The 19553-nt window shown below is 41.5% G+C and overlaps 4 protein-coding genes across 5 annotated transcripts; 3 read left to right on the plus strand and 1 right to left on the minus strand.

Moving 5' to 3' along the window:
- Positions 1-1735: 1735 nt before the first annotated feature.
- LOC144476044 (ran-specific GTPase-activating protein) lies at positions 1736-5621 on the minus strand. The gene is made up of 4 exons (XM_078192598.1): positions 5463-5621; positions 4960-5117; positions 4590-4876; positions 1736-4505 (listed from the first exon to the last, which is right to left on the minus strand). The coding sequence occupies exons 1-4, from the start codon at positions 5475-5477 to the stop codon at positions 4246-4248; spliced, it is 720 nt and encodes a 239-aa protein (XP_078048724.1). The 5' UTR covers positions 5478-5621; the 3' UTR covers positions 1736-4245.
- Wbl (endoplasmic reticulum protein 29-like protein wbl) lies at positions 2348-3988 on the plus strand. Of its 2 annotated transcripts, XR_013494956.1 has the most exons (4): positions 2348-2485; positions 2938-3336; positions 3400-3713; positions 3852-3988. XR_013494956.1 is itself a non-coding variant. In XM_078192597.1 (3 exons), the coding sequence occupies exons 1-3, from the start codon at positions 2387-2389 to the stop codon at positions 3634-3636; spliced, it is 735 nt and encodes a 244-aa protein (XP_078048723.1). In that variant the 5' UTR covers positions 2384-2386; the 3' UTR covers positions 3637-3988. The 2 variants fall into 2 exon arrangements, 1 of the variants encoding a protein (XP_078048723.1); XM_078192597.1 differs by having other exon boundaries at positions 2384-2485; positions 3400-3988.
- An 882-nt stretch (positions 5622-6503) lies between the features above and the next one.
- On the plus strand, positions 6504-10313 carry LOC144476042 (serine/threonine-protein phosphatase PP1-gamma catalytic subunit A). The gene is made up of 5 exons (XM_078192596.1): positions 6504-6741; positions 7520-7651; positions 7734-7964; positions 8060-8388; positions 8522-10313. The coding sequence occupies exons 1-5, from the start codon at positions 6687-6689 to the stop codon at positions 8759-8761; spliced, it is 987 nt and encodes a 328-aa protein (XP_078048722.1). The 5' UTR covers positions 6504-6686; the 3' UTR covers positions 8762-10313.
- A 2628-nt stretch (positions 10314-12941) lies between these two features.
- LOC144475907 (uncharacterized) lies at positions 12942-19005 on the plus strand. Its single transcript, XM_078192324.1, has 4 exons — positions 12942-13368; positions 13574-14016; positions 14136-14387; positions 17657-19005. Exons 1-4 carry the CDS (start codon positions 13239-13241, stop codon positions 18335-18337), a joined length of 1506 nt encoding a protein of 501 aa, XP_078048450.1. The 5' UTR covers positions 12942-13238; the 3' UTR covers positions 18338-19005.
- Positions 19006-19553: the final 548 nt, after the last annotated feature.

The raw sequence follows: 19553 nt of genomic DNA on the forward strand, positions 1-19553 counted from the left end.
TTTCATTGTAAATAGCAAGCGTTGCATCTACTTTGACACGAGTTACGTCGATACCACGTACAGTGTACCGACGTGTTCGTAGACGTTAGCACGCGTCGCGGTCTATGCACCTAGGACCCCCTTTCCGTTCGATATCAGTCATTCTATACTTTACGAGGTAAATCCGTTGCGCCATTCTTTGTCCAACGTTTTTACTGTCGGCCGTTGCGACCGCTTCGGGTCGATTAAAACGGATTTACCTAACTAGAAATTCGTCGGAAAAACGAGGAAACAAAATTCTGAAGCAAGGGTCGTGGGTCTTGGCGCAAGGTGTAACGAAACCCGCTCCTGTCCGAAGCGCAGGCGTTGCTGTGATCCCGTGACGTCACGCGTCTAAGGCACGGGCGTTATACGCTTATCAATGAACGTACGACGCCTACGGCAGATACCTGTTCTCTAGTGGCAAACACCCTCCCTTGCCTACTCTTCCATCCGCACCCCATACGTTTTGCCCCTAGTTATTCTCTCTCGCACTCGGTCTCTCTCTCCCTCCCTAACCCTCGCCCTCCCTCATTCCCTGTATCTCTCCCCCCCCCTCCCCCCTCTCTCTCCACCCTGTTTTTACCGTTCCAGTTTTTCAAACTGATCTGTATTCTGTGAATAAAATTTATAAATTTCTTCGTTACGAGATTCTTTAACGCGACGTACCTCCTTTGCTCACCTCCTAAAGTCGTGTTTTGAAAATTTATACCACCCCTATCCTTTGGAATAAACAATTTGAATCGACTATTACAGTTGCGAACTCTTACTTTTCTATTCTCTGTATGATAGCGCAACCCACCTAACCATAGCGTGAATTAGTTTAGCTTTAATTTGAGCCTTCTTAAAAATACAAGATACATATCAACGGTAAAGTGGTAAAACATTATTTTTGTACCTGTATGAATTGTATTTACCGTCGAGCGTAATGCATTTTTCCTTGCAACACAATATGCAAATTCGGAGTAGTGTCACTTGCTACTCTCAAACTAGTAGTTAAACATAACCGACGTATACGCTCGCACACAAATCTAAGATCCCTAGGGATCTTATATTTGTGACATTGGCATACCCCTACTCCCTACATAACTTTCGACGCGTTACTTTGCGTATATTCCACAAACGCCTAACTCTACCCAAAATCTTTCGTCAATCCGTCCCACATCATTCCAATAGAAGCAGTTTATTTCGACAATCGGTGAAATCTAGAGACGCTCAAACGTTAAGCGAAAGACCGACGAATGAACTTTCCACTTATCCATTGAGTCAATAAAAAATTAATTATTGACTCATTATGCATTACTAATTTATTAATAATATCAATTGGAAAATGTGTAACAAGGAAACTGCGCTCATCTACAATATAATGATAATACCTAATAACTTATAAAATTTATTATTCACCGATAACTAATTGCTGCCAGCTCTACGACAAAAGTCAAACAATATAACACAAATGTGTACATAAGTTCGATATCGTTTGAGAATTTTGAGCTTGCTGTCCGTTCAGCGCCAATTGGAGTAGTGGCAAAGTATTCAAACTGACAGGTAGAACCGACTGTCGGTAATTTGATGAATAATTTGAGTGTTTTGTCACTATCTCAATTGGCGCTGTACGAACTCTAAACGGAGTTTCTTGTTTCTCCAAAAGAGGCACTATTGTCGCATTAATTTGAGTAAAATTAGGGGATGGTAAAATAAACCAAGAGCACAGAACTGATTAGTAAAATTTACTGCATCGATATTATGTGAAAAAACAGATATCGCTACATGTAACAGAGCTATTTTTACACTTTTAGGAACTAATTTGTGCCCCGATTTAATATTACATCAATGTATGCACAATTTGTATCGTATGCCCATAGGAGTCATATAAACATTGAAATACAACTATATCAAAGATTCAATAGTAGTTTTGCCTCTTTATATAATAAAATGTTACAAAAGGCAAGGCACTCGAATCGTATTTATGTCGACTTTGACTTCGACTAGGATCAATTAACACGACGACTGCGACCTCAACTACGACTACGACTATTGACTATGTACTCGGTTGATCGAGTAGCGTTCGCAACGGAGCAGGCAGAACAGAGGTTAGTTGGAATTGAAACAGGCGACGGAAAAAGGTGATCATAGTTTTACTTGTTCGTATTCATTGTAAATCACAAATGCAAGTACTTAGTGTACTCGCCATATCAAATTTATTTGTTTTATAAAACGAATTAAGCTAGTTTAACATCGGCATTGTGCATCAACGCCAACGTTTCCGTCGCTCTTCTTTTCTGACTTCTTTCCCATATTATCGTTTATCACGGCTACATCACCATTGAAAATCTATCATAATATAATATTCTGATAGTTTTCTATCATGCTTCCATCGATCGCAGTCACTCTTCTTGTCATTGGAATAGCCTCTGCAGAGGACTGCAAAGGATGCGTCTCTTTGGACTCTTATTCTTTCAACAAGGTATCTTTGCTTTTGTTCATCTTTCTTTCAACAAAGATGCAAATGGTTTATGTGCTTTTTGATTTATTCAATCAACATAATGAATTCGTTGCGTATTCTTTCTATTTCACGGTGGATAAGAAATTTGTTACCATTGTTTACAAGATGCCCAACTAATTTTCATACACATGCGTGCATACTTATGTATTTGTGCATGCACGTGTATACATAATCTTTAGGCTAACGTTAGATTTATGATATTAAAATGTAGACCAGGTACGAAAAACAATGTTTTTCGTAACAGTGATTTTAGCGATCAATTAACACAAATTATTGGAGAAATTATTTCATAATACAATTGGAACAAATCATTTCATAATAGACTTGAGATAAATAGTATACATATGTATAATCGACAATAGAAGATTTTAAAGAGAAATAAAATATAAAATTCAGTGTTTGTGCGATCACAGGTAATTCCAAAATTTAAAGCTGCGATAGTGAAGTTTGATGTGGCATTTCCGTACGGAGAAAAGCACGAAGAATATGGTCAAATAGCCGCTGCCACAAAAGATGCCAATGATCTTTTGGTAGCTGAAGTCAGAGTGAAGGATTATGGGAATAAAGACAACTCTGATCTCGCCGCTCGTTATAAAATCAAACCACAAGAATTCCCAGCGGTTTTACTCTTTCTCCAAGGGAAAACAGAGCCTATTCCCTTTGTCACGGACAAGGAAACTGAATTCAACGCGGATAATATCAAGAGATTCATTAAAACGAAGTCGACCGTGTACCTTGGTTTGCCAGGTTGCGTCGAACAATTAGATAGACTTGCGGAAGAATTTAAATCTGGGGGAGAAAAAGAAAGGAAGGTAACGTATTTCAATGATATACGACTTGTTACATTCTTAAAAAACCATTTGATGTTTTTGTAGGAGATATTGAATAAAGCGAAAGTCTTTGAAGAAACATTACCTGACACGCAACGCACAGCCGCCAAAGTTTACGTTAAAACTATGGAACGAATATTAGAAAAAGGAGATGTGTTTGTTCAAACTGAACAAACGAGAATAGAGGGTATCTTGAAGGGTAAACTATCGAATGAGAAAAAACGTTCTATGGAAGAGAGGCGCAATATCCTGCATTCATTTTTGCGCAGAGATGAATTGTGAGAAGATACGAAGTAATGTTGCGACACAATAAGATACGATACGACACGATAAAATACAAAAATGACATCACGAATTTTGTACGTGCCGTAAATATTAATTACTATACTGCATTTTAGAGTTCGTTTTCAGCTCACTCGAAACATTCCATTACTTTAGTTCGTAATTATATTAGCATAAAAAATTTGAAAATAATAAAATATTTCAAAATAATATAGGATTCATAAACACGCTAACAGAGCATATTCATAAATGATTACACTATGACATTATTTTCTACATTTCGTACCAAATTACGGATAAGCGAAAGGAATTTAACAAGACTGTAATTGAATAATGATTCTTATTCTCCTCACTCGTGTAGTTGTTTTTCACACGTAAGTAGTTTTCCTTATCTTCAATTGACTTCATGTTTCTTTGAAATTATTCTTTGCTTTCTTTTCTTTTTTAATAGTATAAATGTTAAAACTCCGCTTAATAAAATTATTGCTAAAAAGTTGTCCTACGTTACGTTCGATGCTCAAATATTTAAGCATATACATGCATGTTAATTATGCCGGAATGTGCATTTTTAATCAACCGCTCATCATTTTACCAAACCGCAACGATTCTTTATACTTCCTCTGTAGCTTTCACTTGTAATTCTTCGAATTCATTTGATACTTTTTCTATTTCTTGTTCATTGTTTGCTTTTTCAATTTCGCTATGTGGAACTTTTAAAGTTTCGTTTCCTGTCTGTTTTTTCCCTTCTTCTTCATTGTCGGTACTTTCACTGTAACTCACGTCGCTAGAAGTTCCGCTGTCATATATTTCGCATTCAGTACCTACTATCTTCTTTGCTTTCTCGAACGCTTCCTTCCACATGGATGCATCTTTTGTAAAAAATAACGTCAATTATATATCTTATTACAGTTATCCTTTAAGAACATGTAAATTTATAAGAATAGTAGTCATACTTTCCGCGTTTGCGAATCGTATCGCCAGCAGCTCTGGTTTTAACTGTTCATCTGCGTAATCTGCAAGTACGCTCCAAACCCATGCTCTGTCACTACCACAGTTCGGTTTCAATTCCATCCAAGGTGTGACAAAATGATTGGCACAGATTTTGTACGTTTTGTCTCTTCGCATTACAACTCGTACAGTATTTTTTATCTTATGCCTTAACAATTTTACTTCCCCCGTTCCCCGTTCCTTCCACTCTGCAGGGTTATTGGATGAATCATAGCGGTATAATTTTGCCCTCCTACAAATAAAATATTTTCGATACATACTACAACTATATTAAAGAGAGACATTAATCATTTCCTTTGAATAATTCGACTTTACATTTTAATCAATTCAACCTCATCCTCTTCGTTATTAGACACTTCTATTAAAGGTAAAGTGATTATTGGGTCAAAATCTATGTCATTGTCGTTACCATCTTCTTCGTTGTCCTGAGTTTCAGAATTATCGCCTTCCGTTTCAACATGGTCCCCATTCAACTGTAAAATAATGTAAATTCAAAGGCTGATGCGCCGGTTTCAACGATATTTTACCAACAAGAAATACTTGAATTCTCGTTACAAGTTAGCAAAATACTTATCGGAATGATTAAAGTATGCGTTGGAACGTGTCACTGTTTTCTCTGATGCTTAACAAAGGTGAAATACACATTATAATAGACAAAGCAAATACGATTTCAAACTACAATCGTGCTTTGTTTTCATAGGAACGCGGGGATATAACCTACAGCATCGTTTTAAAATTTCTAAATAAACAATAATAACTGTTTCCCTTTAACGCCTGATATAAGGTTAATATTCAGATACGGAGGAAAATGTATTTACCATGTTTTCTGGCATCTTTTATCAGTTTCACAAAAGAAATTCTTCGTTCAATTAACGGATACCGCCAACTCCAGTCTATTTGATAGCAAATCGAGATATCGTACGATTTTGGACTTCACCGCATTCATGGTACATGTACATAAAATACATGTACGTGTGTGTCTGTGTACAGTTGCTCGTAAAAGTGATTGAACGCATGTATTTGCAATAGCATAGAAAATATTGTACATATAAACTCAAAGCATTTCAAATAATAAAAATATGTATATGTACTTATAATAAGGGGATATATAGCCCTAAAATCATATTGATCAAACCAGAAAATATGTAATCTGTGAATATGTAGAGTGTATTTATAATGGTAATTGCTTCAGTAAATGCACACACTGTAAGTAATTCTTAAACATATTTGAATGAGCGTAAAAAAAAGTACGCGTTATTAATATTACATAAGCTATAGTTTTATAGCAATGTTTTAAACGATTCAGATTAAAAGTTACAAATTTTGTAACAAAGATCTCGCTTGATTGTTCGAATACTTTTGCGAGCGACTGTAAGTTTCAAATAGTAACTTTTAGCATATGTATCATCAATTCTTATTGGGTAATAGAGCAAATTTTACTGAAACACAACGTACACATCTATAAATTAAATAGGCAAACTTTATGGGTTTACTTGTGTGTCGCATGTAAAGAAATTAAACATTTGCTACATGCTACCAACCAAACTGCACATGCATGTGTCTATACATCAACGAGAATGTTTTCTTACATTTGCAAGATTATCACATAGTTTTGATATTAAAATGTAACGAAATAACTTCTTTCGACTGAAATCAGAATGAAATTTTGGAGAATTTCTAACATTGGATCGACTTCCAAATGTAAAGACCATGCTTGAACTGAACGATAATCGCAGTTCAAATATTTCAAAGAGGGTGTACACCTAGGTGTTTTATATGGTTCGTGTTCGCACAGAGCATGCTCGATGAATCGAGCGGTCGAACTGTATCGTATCGAGCAGGAAAGAGGGAGTCGTATGGGGAGGGGGTAAAAGGGAGTGGAGTGCGCGGTTGTCCGGGCGGCCATTGCGGGTACCTTGTCCGAAACCGCGAATGCAATTGACTGCTCTGCGTGATACCAGTGAAATCCAAGAAAATCAAAGGTCATCCCAGAAAGAAAGTGGTTTGTGTGAAGCCCGGGACGCGCACAAAACCCCGGCCCGATGGCTGAATCCGACAAATTGAATATCGACGACATTATAGCTCGACTCTTGGAAGGTAAAGTTCCTCTGCCCTGTTTGCCCTGTTTGACTTGGTTGGAGGGGGTGTGGTGGGAGGGAGACGAGGTGTATCATGGGACGAAACTGTCTCATCCGTCCGCCTCACCCTTTCTTACGCTTCTCTTTTCTTGCATCCTCGTATTTTGGTTGATAGCAATCGAACTGTTCCACTATCGACTACTACAACCCACTCTCGTGTCAAGAGTCTTCTATTAAGAATATTGCACCGCTTTACCTTTTGTTCTATTCGATTTCTCTTCTTTTTCCTTTTTCATTCTTTCCACCGTGTCTTTGCTTTTCTTTATTCGATTACGCAATTATCTCCAAATACAAGCAATTTTGAACACTTGAACCGACTTTACAACCGTTTGTTTACGCGAGACGATATTGTTGGGCGAGGTTCCTGTTATTGTTTCCAATGAACGTTCTTACGATTTGAGTTTTTGCGTCGTAACTTTCTATGCTTCTATCGCTTCACCGTGTCGCCAACCACGCTTTTCAGACGCATTCAAATGTACTAGTGGATGAAGTTTACTTATCCTTTTCTTTGTTGGAGATCACTTACAATATTGCTATAGTTGAAAACAATATAATGCCAACCATTAAAAGCAATCAAACAATTACAAGTCAGAAAACGCTTGACAATTTCTTTAGCTTCTAGAATATTGAATTCTATAGATATATAAAAATTTTTTACCAAAATCATCCTTTTTTGGCCCTGCGAAACAGCAGTGTTTGCACATGAATTTTAATCATAATTAAATGGAAATATATAGTGCGGGGAGCTAGACCTGGGAAGAATGTACAGTTGACGGAGGGAGAAATAAAGGGACTATGCCTGAAGTCGCGTGAAATTTTTTTATCCCAACCAATTCTGTTAGAGCTAGAAGCTCCGCTTAAGATATGTGGTAAGCAATCAAACGTACTCTTTTAAAAACATATATAGAAAAATTTGATTTTCGTATTTGATATGTATTTCTTGTTTCTAAGGTGACATACATGGACAGTACTATGACTTGCTGCGGCTATTCGAATATGGTGGATTTCCACCAGAGAGCAACTATCTCTTCTTAGGAGACTACGTTGATAGAGGAAAGCAATCTTTGGAAACAATTTGTCTTTTGCTTGCTTATAAAATCAAATACCCAGAGAATTTTTTTTTACTCCGTGGTAATCATGAATGTGCATCCATTAACAGGATATATGGTTTTTACGACGAATGTAAGTAGTTTATATTTTACCTATATGACTTGCCTATAGACATAGTTGAACGCCAAATCTAATATTTCTATGTTGCTTTTGTTAATACGATATAGGTAAGCGCCGATACAACATTAAATTGTGGAAAACATTCACGGATTGTTTTAACTGTTTACCGGTTGCGGCAATAGTTGATGAGAAAATCTTCTGTTGTCATGGAGGTCTGAGTCCAGACCTTCAACATATGGAACAGATTAGACGTATCATGCGACCGACCGACGTACCCGATCAAGGTTTATTATGTGATTTGTTGTGGTCAGACCCAGATAAAGACACAATGGGTTGGGGAGAAAATGATCGCGGTGTCTCGTTCACATTTGGTGCAGAAGTTGTTGCCAAATTTTTACATAAGCACGACTTTGATCTGATATGTCGCGCCCATCAGGTATGCGTAACAGAATCTACACAGCATTGTTCAACGTAGAACGTTGTATTATAGATAGATAAGAGACAAAACGTGTCTTAGGCGGATATAGGAAGAGATAATGTTCTTGAGGTAATCTGCATTTTCATTTCAGGTTGTGGAAGATGGTTATGAATTCTTTGCAAAGAGGCAGTTGGTTACTTTGTTTTCGGCACCCAACTACTGCGGCGAATTCGACAACGCCGGAGCTATGATGTCCGTGGATGAGACACTGATGTGCAGTTTCCAGATTCTGAAACCAGCTGATAAAAAGAAACTAACATACGGTGGCCTGAACGCAGGTAGACCAGTGACGCCGCCGCGTGGTGGAAATAACAAGAGCAAGAAGAAGTGAAATCCTTAGATTTCTTTTCCACCCCAGCCCCCACCCCCCTTTCTTTGAACGCAATGCTTACAACTTTGAGACAACAATTCCTCCCTTGAAATTTACCATCTTTTTTAAACGAATCAATGGATTTTTGTACGAGGAAAGACATTATCCCAATTTTTTTAGCATCGCTCAATGATTGTCGTCATTATCAGCGTATTGCTTTCGAAGTTACAGTATATTTCAATAGCCGTTTCCATTTTAACGCATTAGCTAATAAAAAGAATAAATATGGCGAAAAGACACTGCTCGTTCAATAAAACGGAAAAATTGTGCATCAGTAGAGTAGTAAACGACAAACGAAAAAATCTGATACCTTTGTGTCTATGAACAAAAAGCTAACCGCGCTTATAATCTCGATTACTCCCGATTAGATTAGCCAATGAAAAGTTGAACGGTTGTTGGACGCGATTCTTCGAGAAGAGTGCGTCATTACGATTAACAACAAGAAGCTATTAGTTAACAGTTAACAAACAGTTTCAATGGAATATCATCGATACGAAACTCTAGGATGACACGATCGATACATTGTTGCCAGGCACAATTCGATAACATAGTGTTCGCTGGCGTGAATCTACCGTACGTCATGGTTATATGTCAACATGTATACAAAATATCACTGTATACGCTTCAGTTATCAATGCGACGTAGTTATGGCTATATTACGTTTTTGTAAAGTGCACAAAATTTATCGACGACACATAGTTACAGCTACAGTAACAACTACATCCTTTTCAAACAATACCGCTTTTGTAGAGTGTGCTTTTATAATTGAATTTTTATAAATTATAAGAAAAAGTATAGATATTGTGTTGTATGGTCGTTAAATCGAAACTAATCTATTTCGTGTAACATTGTTACAAAAAAAAAACGTCAGAAATGAAAAGGGAAACAGTGTTAATGTAATAAAAAAAAGAAAAAAGCAAGGATAGAGGACAGTGATTGCGATCGTGGCCATTCTCTGGATTCGACTTGACTCGACGAAGACGAAGGCGGTCGTTCACTTTTCAGAAAGGAATTGTAACGATAACGTTAAACTAACGATAAGAGCATGCTGTAAATGTGTATAATTGGAGTAGAACAACGTTGCGTAGATCATGTACAACGCACGCAAAGCAGACAGAAGCAAGGAGAATCATGAAAAGAAACCCCAATTTCTAAGGATTTCATCGTACAATTATTATCTATGTCGAGCTTCGCTCGAGAATAACTTGATTAATCTCATCGTTAACATTTATGCTGTATACTATTAATTTCGTTGGTTTCCTCAAGACGCTGTTTCATCCGCACCACCTTTATAGATCGCAGACCCAGTCTCCAACGATACCGTTAGAAATCGCGTACAAAGGGAATCGATCATCTTATGCCGTACCATAAATGTCGGCCCGATACCTATACCCGTCACCAAGTTCAACGCCGGCATTACCGGTATTTTACGATTGCCTCTCCCATACCCCGAACCCTGTACCCTGTAATTGTACATTAATTTCTATTTTATAAATAAAATTCACGAAAGACACTCGTCCATTTTACTTTCATTTATTTCTTTCGACACGTGTTTTCTGTTATCGTCTATTTTCGCGTTGCATTACCGACATTGTGCACATATTTTCTACGTACACGAATGCGGCGACTACAAATAATACAAATCTAATTAAATAAACGATCGCGTTTCACGGAGAACCGTTTTGTGAAAAACGGCATTCCCATTGTATATCATGACACGTAACGAGGTTTCGTTCCATGCACGCGCGCTCCTCTCGTTCTGTCAGTCTGTCAATAATCGATTCGTCTTAATTTTCGAATCTGATCAACTTCCGATCTAACGAAGTTTCTTCGACTTTTACACCGATCGCACGGTTAATAGGTAGCGCTACAGAATGCCGTTTTCGTTTTCTTATCGGGACAATGAAAAGTCACCATGTACAATATCAACTACGATCACTAATATTATTACTAGTTAATATTAACGATATCGAATCATATAAAGCCAATGTAAACACCATGTAAACATTTAGAGCAAAAATACAATAACAGCGAGCCGTCAAAGAATCAATTTTTTAGCGTTGTTACATTATTTTAATCGAGAGCAGTTGCCCTTGTACACAACCGCTGTCTGTTATCGAGAATTCAACAAGGAAACGAAGTCACCTCATCGTGCGAAATAATTACGTAATTAATAATATTCAACAATTCATTCATCTATATTCAATTATATTGAATATAGATGAATGAATGCAAGTTAATCCAATTCGACAAAAAGTGTTCTGTAGCATTAATTTGTCATAATAAGATCACTGATAAGATCGTTTTCATGGCTACCGTTTTACTGATAGATATTCGTACAAATATCATTATTTTATTAGTGTCGTGCCGGTGTAAAAGTTATAGGTATAGAATTGGATCGATTAATTTTTGAGAGTTTTGCGCTTTACAAAAAAATTACAGAGTGCGGACATATTTAAAATAATAGAAAAACACATAGTTAATGATACTATCCTAAATAGTTTTGGACATAAATATGCTGAAAACATTCAAAGACAATAGCGCAGATGATATATGTACAATGTAGTATGATGTTCGTTGATGCTATACAAATACATATATATGATACCGCTCTTATACTTTATTGTAAATTCTGTTCTTTCCTCGTTTGTCTTTTTTTGTAGATTTTTAAACTTCTTTCGTAACTCTTTCCTACGCCTGTACCGTGTATATTCTAAGTTGTTTCTGGAGATTATGATCCCCGGAACAAGCTCGGTCCAAAATATATAATATACATAACAAAATATATGTATATACCTAGTATTGGAAATGCCTAATTAAAAGCAAATAACTCTATCTCTCTAGCTGAACATAACAGTTATATTAATTTGTTTTTTTGTGAAATGTGGATATAAGTAACAATACGCGTGAAACACGAGGCAATTCCGACTGTGAATGTTGAAAAAATAGAAAAGCAAAAATATGTACGGGAACAGATTATTATTGATCTTGCTAATCACGATCGGGTTGTATTTGTTAACTTTGAAAGTTCATTCTCTTTGGAAAGAAAGGAAAATTGGTAACGTAGCAAATATATAGAAGAACGAAACTACCTGTATCAGAAATAAAATGCTCGTGTCGAAGGAAATAGGAAATAGAAAAATTGGAATTGATTCAAAGGATGGCGGCAGGCATTGGTCGTTTGATTCAATTCGGTGGGCGAAAATGACTAACGAGTAACAAGCAAGAAATGACTCGCAGGTTGCGGGTCGCTACAAACGACAAGCTAAGGGGTAAGAGCGAAAAGTAAAATACGAGATACGGGACACGAGATGCAAGAAGAAAGAAGCGAGGAGTATCGAGTATCGCGCACGCAACGCCAAAGCCAGCCGAAGCCAAAGCGTTTGTTCCCGTTCGAGAAGACTCCGCCTTTTGGCACGGGACACGGAGGAAGAGGATGCGGTTAGCATCTTGTGAAGTCGAGCGTGGGTGTCGGTGTAGGAGGATCTTCGAGAAACCCCTCCTCCCTCGTCGAAAGTTTCCCTTCCTTTCGTTCCTCCACTCCTCGTTTCTCTCCTCGTTTCTCTGGCTGTTTCCCGATCGGTTCACCTTGTCGAGAGAGAAGATCGACGAAGACCGAGAGGAGGAGATTCCCGCGGAAAGAGAGAGGGAGGCTGTAGCGGGAAGGAGGGCGAGAGATACGGCATCGGAGAATGATGTCCCGATGATAAGCCACGAGGTGTAGTCGACTCGGGGGAGTTCTTTCCGATTCATCCGATGCCGCGCGTTCGAGTCGAGACTTTAAGCCCTTGTCAGCGTCCGGACCTCGAGGTGAGGACAAGTTCTGTTGACGAGAACCGCGAGCGCCGCTAGAGCTGCGAGAGTCCGGCGACGATGTTCAGCATCTTCTGATATTCGTCCACGATCGAGAATCTTGCATCTCGTGTCTCGTATCTCGCGCTGATTGCCTGGAACCGTTTAATGGCTCGCCGCGAATGATAACTGTTGTTCGCACCAACTTCTTCGCACCGATTTCCTTTTCTTCCACGTTTCCTCCTTTCTTTTCCTTTTCTTTTTCCTCGTCCCTTCTTTTCTCTTCTTTTCTTTCCCTTCCCTTTCCTGTTCTCTTCTATGCTCTTTCCTCCTCCCCCCCTTCCTATTCCTTCCTATTTCTTCTCGTTTCGTTGCAAACGTTTATCGCCGGACCATTTCAAAAGTGTTGAGTGATTGTGCTTGAAGCGTGACTTTATTTGTGCCGTGGCGACGGAACGCAACTAGTTTTACGGTGATCGATTCGCGTTTACGATTTGGAAGCGAACCAGTTGTGGTGCAAATCGATGCATTTTCTTGAAAAGGGGGCCGCGCCACGGAGAATTCGCGCGATACGTTTTCGCCGCCGATAAGCGACTGGACATAGCGGAGAACATTCGGCCGTCGATGCAATTCAACATCGTCGAGGATGCAACAGCAACACGAATCGCGTGTCGACATCACCGTCGATTGTTGTTACCAGCAATGGAGCCCGCATCATCAAAATCAGCACGTCCAGCCGATCGCGAACATACCATCCCCCATGCAGCAAATGGAAGGTACATTCGCGTTTCTTTCGTGAGCTCGCGGCGCGCGTTACACGTTGTTCGAAACGATTTGCGGACGTTATGTGAAAGTTGCGGCAACGAGACCCAGCAAATTGTTTCGAACAACGTTTACACGCGCTTAGTCGCGCGCAATCCGTTACAGAGTTCCAGAGATTGTATGAGAGGAAAGAGAGGAAAGGTTTTGCTGTGATTTCAGCGTGTTTGCAGACCGCGGGAAGGGTGAAACGATCCCGCAGCCCAAATTCGAACTCGAACTCGAACTCGAATTCAGCCTCGTCGAAAAGCGCGCCAACTACGCGCGTTTCCGCGTCGTCGGCGTCGACGTCGACGATACCGTCGACGATACCGTCCTCGATACCGACCTCAATACCGTCCTCGATACCCTCCTCGATACCTTCGTCGAGTTCCGTGGATGCTCGCAACGATAACAACAACAACAATCGCCAGCACGGCGATCATCATCCGAACGAGAGCGTGGGGAACGCGAGCGACGAACTTCCTCCAAAGAGACCTCTTCATCCCGCATTGGCCGGTGCTGGAGCCGCGCTCGAAGCGAAGCCGCTCTGGGAAGAGTTTCATCAGTTGGGCACGGAAATGATCGTGACCAAGGCCGGAAGAAGAATGTTTCCGACGTTTCAGGTAACCGGACGACTGCCGTGCATATCCTCGACGACGATCTATAATATAGTATACTATCTGTCGCGTAACCCGTTCAACGTTCAATGTCGATTTCCGATTTCGCTCCGATCGATCCGCAGTGCCGATTCTTTGGATTGGATCCCAACGCCGACTACCTGCTGGTGATGGATTTTGTGCCTTGTGACGACAAACGGTATCGATACGCGTTCCACAGCAGCGCTTGGGTAGTCGCTGGTCGCGCGGATCCGATTTCACCCCCGAGAATTCACGTGCACCCCGACAGCCCGGCGAGCGGTACCCACTGGATGAAGCAGCCGGTCTCCTTCGACAAGTTGAAGTTGACCAACAATCAGCTGGACGACAACGGACACGTAAGTTCGATCATCGAACGTTCGTTTAAGCGCTCCGCGAAGCAGCCAGCACCCGACAGAAAACGATGCCTCATCCGCACCGTTTGTTTGCAGTTACATTACAATATATTTTCTTTCCACGCTCGAGAGCCATTTCCGAGAAATACACGGCGGGGACATAAACCGCGGATATATAGGGTGCGCCGGGTCAAGATCACCGATCTACAATTGCTTACGAATGCGAGGGAAAGAAAGCCGTGGAAAAAGGGAACCACCTACGCGATAAAGTAGAGCGGAGAGGATGACGCGCGCAGCACGCTGTTCCGTGTCGCGTTCCACGTGTTTGTCGTTTACGGACGAGTTCGTCTTAATTGACCTGAGATACGAGCGTCTATCTCCTCCGAGAAATTCAAGACGTTCATCCCCTGAGCCCTAAGGCCTTACTGTCTAACGGAACATCCTTTATTTCGGAATTTCTCAGTTCTTTGAACGCTGTTACACTTAAATCGCTCATTTCAAGAGATGCCCGACGCTGTGCCACGTTTGCTATATTTTTTTCAATATTAATCCCATATTCGTTGCTAAGCTGCTCATTTCCACTAGACCAAGTCATGGTAAATCCAACCATGATCGCTGTACCTCTTTTCGTTACGCACACGAACATTTGTTATGTATTCGTGTACAGCGAACAGTGTGCAGTGCTCAGTGTATTGTGTATAGCGGTTCGCCTCGTATCGAACCACCACTCCGTTTTGTGTATACACCTTGAATCTTATCCTGTCCACGCTTTATTAATCCCACTTTCCTGTCGCCACGAGGAACGTCTGATAGAAACTACACCGAGCGTAATGCGACTAACGTAAACACGCGCGGTATAAAGTATAAACAGTCTTCTGGAAGCCTGGGAAAGATGACGGAAGGCTCGGACGATGTGTTTACGTTTTCCAAAAGAATTACCAGCACGAAAGAATTCTCCTCTGCCCGTTCCGATAGTTTTCGATCGGCGAACTTCTCCGTCCTCCGGTTTTCGCATTCGCAAATTTTTGAGAAGCTTCGCTTGGGAATCGTCGGGATCAGTTTCGACCTGCCGTTCCTTTTCTTCAGTTCATCTCACACACGTCGAACTTGGCGAAACTTTTGATTTGGTTTCTCCTCATTGTGTCTTAATGCACCCGCAGTTGCTCCAAAAATAATCGTCCCTACGTGCTCGTGCCAAATTCAGCGCATCAGCCACCATTACGAATCGAAGGATTGGGCGTAGGGGCTTACCAACGTGCTACCAAAATCGGTCGACATCGAACGATTCGTTGCAATTCAGAATAGAAGGGACTCCAACGAATCGAACAGACAACTCGAGAATTAAAGGAAGGTCTCCTTCGACTCCTCGGTTCCTCGTGTAAGCGCACCCCCGTCTCGAGTGCCCTTCAATCCGTTCTCCGTTCTGCGCTCTACGTTCTCCGTTTTTAGTTCTCACTTCTTATTAGTTTTTGATTTCGCGAAACCTCGAGACAACGCGACGATATCCAACGGATTTCGTTACTCCACGTTTTGTAATTTTCAAGATCATAAATTTCGATCATTTACACAGCAAGTACCTTGATTCAACGGCTTCGAAGCGTACAAGGATTTATAATATGTCCAACACTCGACGGATTTACCGAGTTTGCAACTGTACCATTTTACGCGCGAGAAAGTCCATGATAAACCTAAAAGCTTTCAGCATACTTTACTTTTCGAAAAACAGAGAGGCTAAACTCGTGTGTGCGGTACAGACTTAGATCACGGGTTGACAATCAATCTTTGCGTCTCGAGCAGAAAGAATGTTGACCAGTGGGACGGCGGGCTTGTTTCGCGTGCCGTCGAGTAGTTTGTTCGTTTAATTGCTCCTCGTAGCCTCCCAACCGTCCGGCTTTGAGAAAAAAAATCAATCGCTCTCGACGTTTCCAGCTTCTTAATTAGAGACTCGACACCGTCGCGCGTGTCGGCGTCGGTGAAAGAGCCGGTTTCCACTCGCCGTGAAACCCGGCAAATTTCGAATTCGAACGAACCCACCCGGGACAAGAAACCTCGCTGTTTTTCGTCCACGTAAACGCCCCATCGATGAACCGATCATTTGTAAGGGAACGACGGAGGAAAATTTGTGTGTCAAAGAATGTGAACGTCGGCATCGACCACCCACACCTACACCCACATTCATAGAAAAAAACACAGGCGCGCGCGCGACCCTGTCTCTACGTTCCAAGGATGAGACGAGTCTTCTTTTTCCAGCTTACGTTCCCTTCACCCCCTCCCTTCTATTTACTGCTATTCGGTACTGTTCTGCTCCGTTCGCCAGCTCTCGTGTAGCCAAAGCGACACATGCCACGGCCGGGCATATGCTCGTAAGTGCGTGCAAGAGGAAGGACGAGGGTGTCGGGTTGCCATAGAGGTTTCGGGGTTAGTTTTTATACTAATTAGTCACCGAGTCTCTCCTGACTGTCAAACATTGTGACCGCCCCCCGCGGTGACTCTTCCGTCGATACAAGGAAGGCCCTGGTCCTTCGCGTGTATCTTCTCTTTCTATTCCCCTTCCGCTCACGCTTCAACTTTCCTTCCTTTTCCTCTTTTCTTTCTTTCTTTTTTTTTTTACTTTTCCTCTTTCTTCTTTTTTTAATTTCCCTCTTTCCTTTCTCTCTTTGGTGCCTATTAATGTCTCGCGTATCTTATTTCCAGGAGTTTCGTTATTCTATCGCAAACCGCGTGCTGCGAGATCGATTAACAAACGACGCGCATTTCAATTAGTACACGATAGGATAGTGGAACCGGTTACAGTGGGGTAGCCAATCGCTGTGCCACTGGTTCATTTTCGGTTATAATAAACTTTATCGGATAAGACATATTATAATTGTTTTCTCAAACATCTCCGATCCAGTAATCGTTAAATATCAAGGCTGACTAACCACCCAAATCCATTGATAGCTCACCTCATAAATAATTCGGAACATATTAGAATACTGAAAAGCCACTGCTCCGACTCTATAGATTTAACACTGAACAGTAAGAACTATACCCATCATTACTCACGGCAGAAAAAAAAAGAATAAGACACAAACTAAGGGAACAAAAATTTTATTATTAAAAAATAAACAAAAGAAAATAGAAAAATTGAATATCTTGTTTTATATAAATGAAATTAATTGTGCCTAAAAACGAAGGAAAGGCACACTGATTGGTCACCCCGTTGTTGACGACTACACTACCCCTATCGTCTATAGCGATATACCGGTAACTGGTTCTATCTCGCGTTTCAGATAATCTTGAATTCCATGCATCGATATCAACCTCGTTGCCACGTGGTCGTCGCACCGTCGCCGCCCGGGTCCGGTCCGGATCCACGCACGGAGAACTTCAAAACGTTCGTTTTCCCGGAAACAAGATTTACGGCGGTGACCGCTTATCAGAATCATCTGATCACACAGCTAAAGATCGCCAGCAATCCGTTCGCGAAAGGATTTCGCGACTGCGAATCGGACGAATGCGACTCGGTCGCCCTGTCCAGCGCACAGAATCCCGCGAAGCGGCCAGCCACTGGAACAACCAGCGGCCTGTCCTCCAGTTTCGTCAACTCTATACCAACCGTACAAATACCGAGCATATCCAGTCAAGAGCATCACCAATTTTACGGATCCAGCACGACAGGAGCGTGGACCTATTCGACGCATCACGGCCAGCCGACCGCGCACGTCAACTCCGTTCATTATCCGGCGCATCCGCATCATCCGCATCAGCATCCGCATTCGCATTCTCATCCTCATCCACACGCACACGCTCATCCCCATCCCCATACGCATCCGCATCCTCACACACATCCGCATTCGCATCCACATCCCCATGGACATCCCCATCCTCATCCGCATCCTCATCCTCACCCTCATTCGCACCCTCACCCCCATCCCCATAGCTCAGGAGCATCCCTGTATGGACCACGATAACCGCTATCCGTTCGTCGAATCGGTATCGAAAGTATCGATGGAAGGTGAAAGCTGAACGAGGCGCGATACCGAAGCGTTTCGCGATATTATACCAAAGAGAGCATCGGCGGCTGAATTTTACCATGTAATATATATTGTAGAGTCGACTGGATTGTATTTCTATTTATCATTGAATAATGTGGCGAAGCCGAACGAAGGCGAACTTAAAGGAAAGAAGCATTAGGAAGTAGATAAAAAAATAGAATAGACGTGTAACACGAGACAATTGTTTCGCAACATTGATTGCGTCGTTCGCAACGCAATACCATTAGATGGATCGCCGTCGCGTTCAATGATGCGTACATTATTTATTCGTAACACGTAAATGTTTATTTTTGATAAATCGTCGTGCCGGAAAGCGTTTCGGGTATCGGCGACAGTTTATCGAAGATAATTTTCCAATGATTAATTAGCGAGGGATCTCGCAAAGGCAAGATAGAGAGGCTCGGTGTACGCGATCATTGGAATTGCATGATACAAATCGCTGCGTACGTGTCGTAGGTCCGTGGCTCGTCGGTCGAAAAAGAAAGTGCCTTTTGTAGGAGCAAAGTGCATCTATTTATACAGGGTGTCTGAAATGCCAAACGAGCCTAAAACGCTCTCGAGCCAAGTCGGGAAAGTAAACGCACCGTGACAACCCATAAGAGAGCTTGGCTACTAAGTGCCTTAATAAATTATTCTCCGAGTATCGTGTGCCATTGCGTCTCGAAATTTCTTTTCCCAGCGAAACCTACTTCTGACCACTTGTCCTCCCCCTCGCGCTCCCCTTCCCTCGTTCTCTGTTTCTCTTTCAAAAACCGTTGACATCGCGAGTTGAACCCGAACCGAATCTGGACGACCGAGATTGTTCGTGTTGCAACAAATCGACGTAGCCCGAGTCCACAGTGTTTCGTTGAACGAATGCAACTGGTAGACCGGCGAAAACTACATACACGAGACGCGTCATCGCGTTCGCTTTTTGAACTATTCCCCGCGAGGTTTCTACAGTCCCGCGGCAACGATTTCCCAACTCCGACGGTTAAACGGTACTTGACGCCGCATTTGTAACGTTCAGAACGACGAGTCAATGCCAATGAAGCGACACAGGTCGCTCAAAGATTTCGCGGGACCTGGACGCGACCTAACGAGACAAGACGAGACGAAACGAGACGAGACGAAACCAGACCAGACACGACTC

The sequence above is a fragment of the Augochlora pura genome, chromosome 10 (assembly GCF_028453695.1).
Source record: "Augochlora pura isolate Apur16 chromosome 10, APUR_v2.2.1, whole genome shotgun sequence".
In the NCBI taxonomy this organism is placed as follows: Eukaryota; Metazoa; Arthropoda; class Insecta; order Hymenoptera; family Halictidae; genus Augochlora; species Augochlora pura.